This window comes from Musa acuminata, chromosome BXJ2-6 (assembly GCF_036884655.1).
Source record: "Musa acuminata AAA Group cultivar baxijiao chromosome BXJ2-6, Cavendish_Baxijiao_AAA, whole genome shotgun sequence".
NCBI lineage: Eukaryota > Viridiplantae > Streptophyta > Magnoliopsida > Zingiberales > Musaceae > Musa > Musa acuminata.
This window is the reverse complement of record NC_088343.1, coordinates 10,726,632-10,740,122: the sequence shown is the minus strand read 5'-3', so window position 1 is coordinate 10,740,122 and position 13,491 is coordinate 10,726,632. Positions and strand designations below refer to the sequence as shown.

The 13,491-nt window shown below is 42.9% G+C and overlaps 1 protein-coding gene across 1 annotated transcript; it reads left to right on the top strand.

Annotated features, from left to right (window-relative positions):
* Window positions 1-6,851: 6,851 nt before the first annotated feature.
* On the top strand, window positions 6,852-8,870 carry LOC135613489 (beta-fructofuranosidase, insoluble isoenzyme 3-like). Its single transcript, XM_065110523.1, has 5 exons — window positions 6,852-7,736; window positions 7,812-7,970; window positions 8,065-8,306; window positions 8,498-8,591; window positions 8,667-8,870. Exons 1-5 carry the CDS (start codon window positions 6,975-6,977, stop codon window positions 8,859-8,861), a joined length of 1,452 nt encoding a protein of 483 aa, XP_064966595.1. The 5' UTR covers window positions 6,852-6,974; the 3' UTR covers window positions 8,862-8,870.
* The last annotated feature ends 4,621 nt before the right edge of the window (window positions 8,871-13,491 follow it).

Sequence of the window (13,491 nt, the reverse complement as noted above, 5' to 3'; positions counted from 1 at the left end):
GGTTGGTTTGAGCCTTCATTACGGGAACGGGAAGGGGGAGGGGGAGGAGGAGAAGTTGTATTTTGCACGTCGAACGCGGATGGGGTTATAGGAGGAACTTACCATTTGGATCTGCTTGCCACGGCCGGTGAAGGTGTCGATGGTGACGACGTTCGGAAAGGAAAAGAAACGTGGTGAGTAAACGGTGCAAAACAATAATGCTGAAATATTTTCTTTTTTTTTATACGAAGGACGGTTTGTTTCATCGGAGAGCGACAAAACGACGTGAAGAGTTGAGAAACTACCGTTGATCCAATGTCTTGGGGGACGGAAATGGTATACGGGCTTCAGTTCATCGTTGACCAAGGTAGGTGATATGGATTGCAGGTCTTCATACACCACATGAGATGCCTCCATGGAACAGAAGCACCAACAAACCACACAAGCCACAGCCAGCGATATACCTGAAGATCCCATTATTAAAACCAAGTGAAAAAAGAAAACGCCGATAAAAGAATATGACCGATAGGAGGATGCAAAGGAGTTTATATAGGCAGATGAAAAAGGATAACTACTTTTTCTTGTGTGGATCAAAATGTTCGAGGAAGAAAATTATCTTCCTAATCTTATCAGTTATGGAAACGGATAATATAATCATGATTAAAAGTGGTGTGGCCTTTTTTTGGTAGCAGGAGTTGTCTGTTTATAAATATAGAGTTCCTTCCATAAAATAAGGTACGGACGTTCCATCATTTTCCATGTTTAGGACTTGATGATTCAGAAATATGTGCAGCTTCACCAAAAATCTAGCATTTTCAAGGATACTCCCGGCACTCCCTAACTCCCCTCACCACCACGGGAAGTAACACCTAAGTAAAAGTTTGGAAACCACCTATTCCCTACGGTCGCGAGTAAGATATCACGTAGCCTGCCTTAACTTCCCGAAATAAGCCCATGAGACCCACTCCTCTTTGATCCCATAGATGAGAAAGAGAACATGACTCCGTATTAATGGTCGACGACGTGACTCGACTTCACCAACCTTCCCTTCTAGACGAATGACGAAGGGATTATGCTCTACTTGACCCAAAGAAGCAAGGAAGCCAGATCAAAGGTGTCACCTCGACAATCCCCAAGTGCCACCCTTAGTGACACATGCTGGTAAGTCGCCCGCATTAAATGCCTCTGCCACGTAGGGTAAGGAGGGATTTAACAAAGTCCCGTCTACTCCATCCAGCGCCCAAGTATAAAAGTCAAGTCCCGGGCCAAGCTAGGGCAAGCGAGCAAGAGCTCTTCGGTCTCTCACTTGCATTGTTAACCTCCCTCTTCGTCTCTCTGACTTAAGCATCATAAGGTTGAGCCAGGACGCCACCGACGCAAATCAGTTTTGCAGAACCCTCGACGCCATCCGGAGATACGACCAAGAGACCATCAGTAGCTATGGGAGCATGTACTCCTCTAGCTTAGGGCAATCATTGCTGGACACGCCAACTTCATCGGATTGGGATTCGTTGATGCCACAAGTGATGGTTTGATCGATAGTTTTCTTTCGGGCACTGTTTTGATGGAGGTTCTCGATTGTGATAAGGTACAACATGTCGCCCGTATATTGCCCCTGTTAGGATGGTCATTAGTACTTTAGAAATAAAATTTTAATTTAAAAATTCAATCGATAAATTCGTATCAAAAATATATTTAATTTAGAATGTGAGTAAGAATAATGAGCAACCAAATCAGTTAGTAATAGTAAGAAAAAGTATAAAAAAATATAAATTGATTTAAATTAGTTTAATCGTCCTAACCTACGTCTACTCTCGATTCCTCTTTATCCTCGAGGCCACCAACTTTCACTACTGATCTTCTTTTTAAAGGATAAAAATCAACTACCCTTGTTACAACTCTTTTTTCTTTTCACGGGTTTAGGAAAGAACATTCACACATCTTTTTTACAAGAAGACCTCACACCTCCCTTAGAATTACTTCTAAACTTAAGAAGGAAGAGGCTCAACGCTTTTTAATAGAGTTTATATAGTTAAAATCATAAGTTTTCATACTTTGCCAAGTAGTCACCGGTGGAGTATTTATAGACTCCAAATGGTTTAAAAAATAAAGGCAAAATTTTAAATCCTCAGGTTTTCGAGTACTAGCGATACTACCGCCTGACAAAGCCTGAGAACTAGGGCTATGGCGGTACCATCACCTGCCTAAATGGTACTACCACTTGATAGTCTAGCGGTACTATCAGTTGATAGCCTGGGAACTCGGGCTCTAGCGGTACCATCACTTGGGCTTGGCGATACCACCGCCCAACCCAACCTCGTGTCACTAAATTAGCCTTTCAACTTGCCCAATTTGACCCTAGTTCAAGCCTAATAAACTCCTAATCAACTTGACATGGTTACACCCAAAACCAACTCAATTAAACTATAAACAACTCTAATTATGATCATGAAGCCTTCAACACGTTGTCTGGTATGTTATCTGTTCATGTGGCACTTCGTCCAAACCTCCGACACATCGTTCTTTCCTTTAACGTATTGCCCAATCCATCAATATATTGACCTCCCACAACATCTAATCTTCTTGGCGTAATACCCGATCCTTCCAACCCGATGTCCGAAATCATGGTACGAAGTCCATCTTTTGGCATATCGACCAATACTCCGGTATAACGTCCAATCTCTGACATGATGCTCTCCGGTCCAACGTCTAATTCTACTACTTCAACGATTTGTCATTCGATGGTTCCAGTCCATGATCGATGTTTTTCTTGCATCACTTATATTAAATGTTTATTAGTTTATAAATTTATCAATTGATTTCATCATCAAAATTCAGAATTCAACAATCTCTCCCTTTTTTATGATGATAACTAATTGATGCTTTAGTTTTAACTAAACTTCCCCTATCTATATGTCATTTTGAAATTAACTATTGAAAAATCTTGGGGAGTGACATCACATGCGCAGCGGAATAACAGAAGAATAAAATCCCCAAATTCCTAAAGTTGTGCTCATTGTCGTGCGAAGATTGATGCACAAAAATTACGAATTTAAAACTGCGTATAAGATAGATTATGTTACCTAGGGAGATCGTATATCTTTAAATCCCTGCAGATCTCTAGGAGAGGTTGAAGAAAGTCAAGTGTCATCCTCTCTAGCGGTGATCCACATAGCAGGGTTGTGACGATGCTCTTCAAAACTCTAGGCCTGCTTTGGGGTAGAGAGGGGGAGGAGAATAGGAGAGGCAACCAAAAAGCTCTAGCCTATGAACCACTAATTCTCTCATTTTTACAAAGGTCCCCTGTCAACTTAACCCCAATGGATTCAGCCCTATTGGGTATTGGATCTCTATCCAACTATCTAAGTCTCTTAAATTAGTGGATCTCTATCCAATAATCTCTCATGGGCTATTATTGGATCTCACTCATAGGATCCAATAATTCATGGGCTTATTGGATATCCAATAAGATAGGGGCTCCGGCGGATATCTCATATCCGAACTTCTACTCATCGTAATGCCTACAATATGTGTGTGACCCTCTAAGCCCAATATCGAGCTGGCTATGAGTCATACTTATCAGAACTCCTTTTGGCTCAGTGAATTATTATCTCGATAATAATTCACTTGACTCATCGACTACGGACATATTATGCCACTACGCCGCAGTTCCCAGAGGATACAAGGAATCCAATCCATTTGACCCGTCTGTCCTCAGTAACCGTGTTTCTATAGTCCCTTATCCATCTAATATCCTAGAGACCGTATACTGAGCATGGTGTTATCAGACTCATATGGTTTCTACTCGCATCTCGCTCTAATCGAATTCTCCCGGATAACTTTTTCTCTCTCAATCTGAATGACCCTAGCCAGAGATTTGTCTGAGCAAGAATACATGAGATATTGCTCTCATGACACTGAGAGTGGATAATCCTCTATCGATACTTAATAGTTCTCATAAGGTTGACTGCCACTCCCAATGACCAGTTGTGCTAGATCTGGGACATCCAAACCAATAAGTCCCGTATCGAAGAGTGGAGCACTCATACATGATATCCTTGGTGTCTCAAGTCTAAGAACCGGATATAGCACTGGGACTACAGAATTGTTGTCTGATAATAAAGTATCATCAACCATTCAACATTCTGTAAGCGGATCAGTTAGTGAACTCGTTCTCCAATGAGTACATGTTTTGTATCCCTAGTTTCCCCACATAAGCAGCTATGAGATTAGCTGCATCTATCATATGGATGGGTATACAACACACCAGTCTATTTGGTTATCTTGATGTCCCTCTCGAGTAATCTATTACCGGAGTTATTTATGATCTATGTTTAAAGGCAGATTGGTCTCATTATCGTAATCTCAAAATGATCCGATTTCCGTTGCACAGATCCAACGATATCACAATATATATGCATATATGCAACACGTAATATAAAGTGATAAATACCAAAATATAATAAGCAAAAAGACTGTGTCATCACTCACGTGATTGGCTTGCAGGACACCTATGACTAGCAATCTCCTACTTGACCTAAAGTTAATCACCTATGTATTTGATCCACATCAAACCCCTGTGACACTCAAAGATAATTTAAGATAACGACTTTGCCAATGGATCTGCAATGTTATCTTCGGATGGAACTCTTTCCACTCCTATATCTCTTCGGGTTATGATCTCTCTAATTAAGAGGCCCCTCCTCATAACACTTTTGACGAGACCTGGGTTCCTTCACTTGAGCAATCCCCCAATTATTGTCATAATATGAGAGAATCTGCTCCTCGTTGCTTGGCATGACTCCTAAATCTGTAATGAACTTCTTAATTCATACTCCATCTTTTGCTGCCTATATTGTAGCAATATACTCCGCCTCTATGGTCAAGCCAACAGTAGTATCTTGCTTGAAACTCTTTTAGCATACTGCTCCTCTATTTAAGGTGTACATATATCCCAAATTCGATTGGCTATCATCGAGATCGAATTGAAAACTCGAGTCTGTGTAGCCTTGAACCATGAGGCTACTACCTCCATATACTAGTAAAAGATCATTAGTCTTTCTCAAGTACTTATGGATATACTTTATTACTTTCTAGTTCTCCAAGCATGGATCTGCCTGATACCTGCTCGTGACATTTAAAGCATGCGCTATAACACGCTTGGTACATAGCATGACTTATATGATAGACCATATTGTTGAGGCATAGGGTATCCTATCCATGTTCGCCCTTTCTTCATGAGTCTTTGGGAATATACTCCTAGAAAGCGATAAATCATGTTTCATCAGTACGAGACCTCTCTTTGAATTTTTAATGCCAAACTTTTTGACAATGGTGTCTATGTACCTAGATTGACACGACGATCTTGTGTAGGGGGATAGTCGAGGGAGGTGGTTCATCGGGTACGGTCTAACTCTCATATGGTGGAGTTGGGTTGGAAAAATGGGTTGTCCTTGCTATTGGATGGTCTCTTGGTCGTATCTCCGGATGGCGTCGAGGGTTCTGCAAAACTGATTTGCGTCGGTGGCGTCCTGGCTCAACCTTATGATGCTTAAGTCAGAGAGACGAAGAGGGAGGTTAACAATGCAAGTGAGAGACCGAAGAGCTCTTGCTCGCTTGCCCTAGCTTGGCCCGGGACTTGACTTTTATACTTGGGCGCTGGATGGAGTAGACGGGACTTTGTTAAATCCCTCCTTACCCTACGTGGCAGAGGCATTTAATGCGGGCGACTTACCAGCATGTGTCACTAAGGGTGGCACTTGGGGATTGTCGAGGTGACACCTTTGATCTGGCTTCCTTGCTTCTTTGGGTCAAGTAGAGCATAATCCCTTCGTCATTCGTCTAGAAGGGAAGGTTGGTGAAGTCGAGTCACGTCGTCGACCATTAATACGGAGTCATGTTCTCTTTCTCATCTATGGGATCAAAGAGGAGTGGGTCTCATGGGCTTATTTCGGGAAGTTAAGGCAGGCTACGTGATATCTTACTCGCGACCGTAGGGAATAGGTGGTTTCCAAACTTTTACTTAGGTGTTACTTCCCGTGGTGGTGAGGGGAGTTAGGGAGTGCCGGGAGTATCCTTGAAAATGCTAGATTTTTGGTGAAGCTGCACATATTTCTGAATCATCAAGTCCTAAACATGGAAAATGATGGAACGTCCGTACCTTATTTTATGGAAGGAACTCTATATTTATAAACAGACAACTCCTGCTACCAAAAAAAGGCCACACCACTTTTAATCATGATTATATTATCCGTTTCCATAACTGATAAGATTAGGAAGATAATTTTCTTCCTCGAACATTTTGATCCACACAAGAAAAAGTAGTTATCCTTTTTCATCTGCCTATATAAACTCCTTTGCATCCTCCTATCGGTCATATTCTTTTATCGGCGTTTTCTTTTTTCACTTGGTTTTAATAATGGGATCTTCAGGTATATCGCTGGCTGTGGCTTGTGTGGTTTGTTGGTGCTTCTGTTCCATGGAGGCATCTCATGTGGTGTATGAAGACCTGCAATCCATATCACCTACCTTGGTCAACGATGAACTGAAGCCCGTATACCATTTCCGTCCCCCAAGACATTGGATCAACGGTAGTTTCTCAACTCTTCACGTCGTTTTGTCGCTCTCCGATGAAACAAACCGTCCTTCGTATAAAAAAAAAGAAAATATTTCAGCATTATTGTTTTGCACCGTTTACTCACCACGTTTCTTTTCCTTTCCGAACGTCGTCACCATCGACACCTTCACCGGCCGTGGCAAGCAGATCCAAATGGTAAGTTCCTCCTATAACCCCATCCGCGTTCGACGTGCAAAATACAACTTCTCCTCCTCCCCCTCCCCCTTCCCGTTCCCGTAATGAAGGCTCAAACCAACCCTACTCCACGATTGTTTCAGGGCCTCTGTACTACAAGGGCATCTACCACCTGTTCTACCAGTACAACCCCTACGGCTCGGTGTGGGGCAACATCGTGTGGGCCCACTCGGTCTCGGCCGACATGATCAACTGGAAGGCGCTCGACCCTGCGATCTACCCGTCCCAGCCATTCGACATCTACGGGTGCTGGTCCGGCTCCGCAACCATCCTCCCCGGCGACAAGCCCGTGATAGTGTACACCGGCATCGACCCTCAGAAACGACAGATCCAAAACATCGCCTTCCCCAGCAACTTATCCGATCCCTACCTGCGCGAATGGACTAAGCCGGACCACAACCCCGTGATCGACCCGTCGGATTCCGCCGTCAACGCGAGCGCGTTCCGTGATCCGACCACGGCGTGGTATACGCCCCACGACCAGCACTGGTCTCTGGTGATAGGCACCAGGAGAGGGAGCAGGGGCGTGGCCGTCTTGTACAAGAGCAAGGATTTCGTCAAGTGGACCAAGGCGCGCCACCCGCTGCACTCGGCCAAGGGCACCGGGATGTGGGAGTGCCCGGACGTGTACCCGGTGGCCTTGGAGGGGAACCAAGGGTTGGACACCGGCGAAGTGGGTGCTGGGGTCAAGCACGTCTTTAAGGTTAGCCTGGACGAGACGCGATTCGACTACTACACGTTGGGCACGTACTACCCTAAGGCCGATAAGTACATACCGGATGCTAACTCTACGGATAATCGTAATGGGCTGAGGTATGACTATGGCAACTTTTATGCGTCCAAGTCGTTCTACGATCCTGCGAAGAAACGGAGGATTTTGTGGGGGTGGGCCAATGAATCGGACAGTGCTAATGCCGACAAGGACAAGGGTTGGGCGGGAGTTCAGGTGAGTCTTCTTCTAACATTCGAGTTCAGGTGGTTCGTGCTTACTCGTCCTACGATGACCGACTTTTGCACGTAGGCGATTCCAAGAGCTGTGTGGCTCGATAGCAACGGTAGGCAACTCGTTCAATGGCCGATCGAGGAGTTGGAAACGCTCAGACACAAGCACGGGTCCGTCAAGAACAGAAACATCCCGAGTGGTACTTCTTTTGAAGTCAAGAACATACTGACAGCGCAGGCAAGTTGGTGACTTGAGATTATTATAATCTCAATATACTTCCTTGTCAGATTTGAAGATTTTTCTATCTTAATTTCTTGACTCGCTACCACAGGCTGATGTGGAGGTAACATTCGAGGTTGGAAGCCTAGAAAATGCCGAGGCATTCGATCCACTTTATGCCACTGATGCTCAAGCACTGTGTGCCAAAATGACGGCAAAAACAAAGGGTGGGGTTGGCCCATTTGGACTCCTGGTTTTGGCTTCAGCCGACCAAGAAGAGGCTACTGCTGTCTTCTTCAGGATCTTCAAAGCTCAAGACAAGCACGTGGTCCTCATGTGCCATGATCCTACTAGGTTTGTTTCATTTATGCCGATAATTTTTCCATCTATTATGTGCCCACAAAAAAGATTTATACTAAACTCATCAATGTGTTTGCATATACCGTGGCATAAACTTATGAAGTTGAATCATATGATAGTAGTATCTGATCTTTGGTTGTCGGACACTGAATTCATTCATTCATTCATTCATTTTGTATGAACAGGTCATCTAAGAGGGAAATGATATACAAACCTACTTTTGCCGGCTTTGTCGATGTCGATATCGAAAAGACAAACAAGATATCTCTTAGAAGCTTGGTATGTTGGAATTTAGGCATCGCATTTTTCTTTTTCTTTTTATAGGTTTATTCATCTCGCTTTGTTCTGTTAAAGATTGATCACTCGGTGGTGGAGAGCTTTGGGGAAGGAGGCAAGACTTGCATCACGTCAAGAGTTTATCCCAGCATAGCCATCGGACAACAAGCTCATATGTTCGTGTTCAACAATGGTGCAGAAGACGTGAAGGTTTCAGAACTAAATGCATGGGAGATGAAAGCACCAGAAATGAATGACGACATTATCTTTTGAAATGACAACTTTCTCTTCTAATTAATTTGGCTCTCTTTACTCTCTCTTATAAGGAAGTAGTCGCTTTCTCTTACTCTCTCTTGCTATATATATATATATATATATATATATGGGCCTTGAAATAATCTCAAAGCCTGGTTTAGCTCGGCCCGGTCCAATAACCATTCCTGGGTCCCGTGTCGTCGACAGTTCCAATTTGTCATCGTGGTCCAAAGCAACGCGGATCGAGATTTGATTAAACATCAAATTAAGAAATGAGGAATAAGCAGTGACATTTAGGTTGCTATGAGGCAGTATAAATTTGATGAGCAAGCTGGAGACGCGTCATCGATAATTTATTCACCAACTGTATGATGTTATCCTGCGCGCACAGCACCCAACCATACTTTCATTCGTGACATCAATCATCAAACTACTGATTCTTGTGCGACCAAGAACTTCACATGTTTCCTCACGCCACCCTACGTGACATAAAGGCCTCAAATCGGATGTCATCAACTCTTACGCTATAGTATAAAATCGCTAGTCGGCCTCCGGTCAAAGGGGAGGCGCAAAAACAAAAAGGAAAAAGAAAAGCAATCCCTCTCATTACTAAGTTACTTGACGGAGTGGCCACAGTCGGGGACCACCCGACGAAGGCCATTTTTACAAGAAGACGACCCCTCGTTGACGGCGAGAGTCTCGGCACGAGGAGTGCCCGTCGCCCGACAGTGTGGAGTTGTTAATCAGTCCTGATCCCGACCAATGTCAACCAGCACTCTCTTCCGAGGGTCCGACCACCTCTTCATCCATATCATCCCACAATAGGCTCCCGACCTCGATCCGCGGACCTAGTCGTGCAGGCTCATCGACCATGGCATATTTGTTCACTGACAGGTTGCATGGCTGAAATCTAGCACATATTTCAACCAAACTGTTAATTATTCCTTCTCCACGGATTTGATTATAATCCGTATACATAAATATCATATGCGCATTTGATACGAACAAGTGAAGAATATATTCAGGCTAATAACTATCATATGCTCATTTCATAACATATAGCTTCATGAGTTAATGCATAACTCGGACCTACCACATCATGTATATATCTGACCGCTTGGAGAATTTGGCTTCGCCAGTGTACTCAGCATTGTTAATTTCTCAAACGAAGATCACCTGTCTCGCTCAGGTAAGGAACACAAGAAAGAGGGAGCGAGATCACTACACCTCTCCCATATAAATACCCACCTCCGTTACGATTTCTCATCTCTCTCTCTCTCCCTCGTCATTTGATCGCTGCCTCCTACGCTTCCTCTAGTCATTCTTTGTCAGCATCTCAAGACTCCTAGGTTCGATCCCCTCCTCATCTTTGTCGAATTTTTTCTTGCTTCGTTTGATGGATTCTCTTCTGATTTATGATTGTCGAGTCTTGGTCATGTTTGTGGATTCTATACATCAAAGTGAGTTTTCTTCTTTTTCTGGCTAGTTTACCGAGTTCAGGTTGAAGGTTGGGTGCAAAGGCAAAGGATCACATTGCTCGGTCTTGGAGGCCGACGACTTCGAATAGGAGGTCGTTCGACGATCGATCATTCGGTGAGATCTCGATGACGACAAATCTCAGGTCGGTCAGTAGCTATGGGAGCATGTACTCCTCTGGCGCAGGGCAATCATTGCTGGACATGCCAACCTCATCGGATCGGGATTCGTTGATGCCACAAGTGATGGTTTGATCGATAGTTTTCTTTCGGGCACTGCTTTGATGGAGGTTCTCGATTGTGATAAAGTACAACACGTTGCCCGCATGTTGCCCCTGTCATGATGGTGAGTAAGAAATAAAATTTTAATTTAAAAATTCAATCGATAAATTCGTATCGAAAATACATTTAATTTAGAATGTGAGTAAGAATAATGAATAATCAAATCAATTAGTATTAGTAAGAAAAAGTATAAAAAAATTTAAATCGATTTATATTAGTTTGATCGTCCTAACCTACGCCTACTCTCGATTCCTCTTTCCTCGAGGCCGTCAACTTTCACTACTAATCTTCTTTTCAACGGACAAAAATCAACTACCCTTGTTACAACACTTTTTTCTTTTCACAGGTTTAGGAAAGAACCTTCACATATCTTTTTTACAAGAAGACCTCACACTTCCCTTAGAATGACTTCTAAACTTAAGGAGGAAGAGGCTCAACACTTTTTAATAGAGTTTATACACTTAAAATCATAAGTTTTCATACTTTGCCAAGTAATCACGAGTGGAGTATTTATAGACTCCAAATGGTTTAAAAAATAAAGGTAAAATTTTAAATCCTCGGGTTTTCGAGTACTAGCGGTACTACCGCCTAACAAAGCCTGTGAACTAGGGTTATGGCGGTACCATCGCCTGCATAGATGGTACTACCACTTGACAGTCTAGTGATACCATCGCTTGATAGCTTGAGAACTCGGGCTCTAGTAGTACCATCATTTGGGCTTGACGGTACCACCGCTCAACCCAACCCCTTGTCACTAAATTAGCCTTTCAATTGGCCCAATTTGACCCTAGTTCAAGCCTACTAGACTCTTAATCAATTTGGCATGGTTACACCCAAAACCAACTCAATTAAACTATAAACAACTCTAATTACAATCATGAAGCCTTCAACACATTGTCCGTTATGTTATCTGTTCATCTGGCACTTCGTCCAAACCTCCGGCACATCGTTCTTTCCTTTAGCGTATTGCCCAATCCATCGATATATTGACCTCCCACAATATTCAATCTTCTTGGCGTAATACCCGATCCTTCCAGCCCGATGTCCGAACTCATGGTACGAAGTCCATCTTTTGGTATGTCGATCAATCCTCCGGCCTAACGTCCAATCTCTAACATGATGCTCTCCGATCTAACGTTTGATTCTCTTACTTCAACGATTTGTCATTCGATGGTTCAAGTCCGAAGTTTTTCCTGCATCACTTATCTTAAATGCTTATTAGTTTATAAATTCATCAATTGATTTCATTATCAAAATTCAGGATTCAACAATATCTCCCTTTTTTATGATGATAACCAATTGATGATGTAGTTTTAACTAAACTCCCCCTATCTATATGTCATTTTGTAATTAACTGTTGGGAAATCTTTGGGGGGCGATATCACATGCGCTGCGGAATAACAGAAGAATAAAGTCTCCAAATTCTCAAAGTTGTGTTCATTATCGTGCGAAGATTGGTACGCAAAAATCATGAATTTAAAATTGTGTATAAGAAAAATTATGTTACATAGGAAGATCGTATATCTTTAAATCTCTGCATATCTCTAGGAGAGGGTGAAGGAGGTTAAGCGCCCTCTTCTCTAGCGGTGATCCACGTAGCAATGATGAATCACTAGTTCTCTCCTATTTATAAAAGTCCACAACGACCATAAAATAAATCAAAAATTTAATACAAGATAGAGCGATCAATAAAGTAAATCAAGAATCCATCAAAGATAAAGCGATTCACAAAGTAAATCACCATGGTTAGATCGTTCATTTCATGAAAGGCAAAATTAATTCGAAGATAATAAAATTGCATTGCGTACCGGAATGGGATGACAGACGGTTGTCTTGAGAAGCTCCCCGTTGGCCTCTAAAGTTTCCCGCCAAAAATAAGTAAATCAAGATTATAAATCCAAGCGGAAGAGATAGAGAGAGGGAGAAGGCGGAGGAAGGAGGATCCGGTGGAGAGAAGTAAGAAATGGATTGAAAGGGAAAGAGACAGAATGACAATTACGGGGCACAAAAGCATGGCTATGGGCCTTGCTGCGTTATCGAAATGATCTCAAAGCCTCGCTTAACTCTGCCCGGCCCAATAACCATTCCTGGGTCTCAAAGTACGTGTCGTCGACAATGCCAGTTACGTGTAAGCTCCTACTCTTTGACGGCCTCATCATCGGAGAAGCATGGAGATGTCCGTATGCATACCTTCTGGATGACTTGGAACAATTCTTCAACGCGTTCGCAACAAGTATATGTTTTGACTTCGATCAGCTGATCCAAAGGAAAATGTTGCAAGTCAACATGAGACATTTGAGCTGGTTGACATGACTAATTAAAAAAGGTGTCAAAGTCAGATACCAACTTAAATCTCCACCTTATTCCTATTGACAGGTAACGTGCGTCTCGCTCCACTCATCTTTCTCTGCGCTTAGAACTCTCAAGCGCTAAGGTTACTAGCTTCGATCAATTTCCTATATGTTTCAATGACATTGGTGTTCGTCAAATCCACTTAAAAGTCAACCACCTGCTCGTTGAATCTACTGAGATCAAGCGTGTGGGCCCTCGGTTGCTTTGCTTCTCTCGTTTCCAGTACTGGTGTGGGTCAGCTCACTAGATTTGTATATCGTGGAGGGACCCTATCTCTCTATCTCTCTCTCTCCCTATATATATATATATATATATATATATATATACATTATGTATGTATGTTATCATGACTCTTCTTCACTCTCGTCTCCTCTGCTAAAACAGAGATGGCCGCAGAGAGAAGCTCTTCTTCATCCGAGACGAAGGAAAGGCAGAGATTACCGCCTCGAAGAGGGCAAATAAAGCGTCGGATTATTGCTTGGCTCCTTCATAGCATCATCTGCATCGCTAAACGTACGGTCCTCTATGCCTTCTGCCAA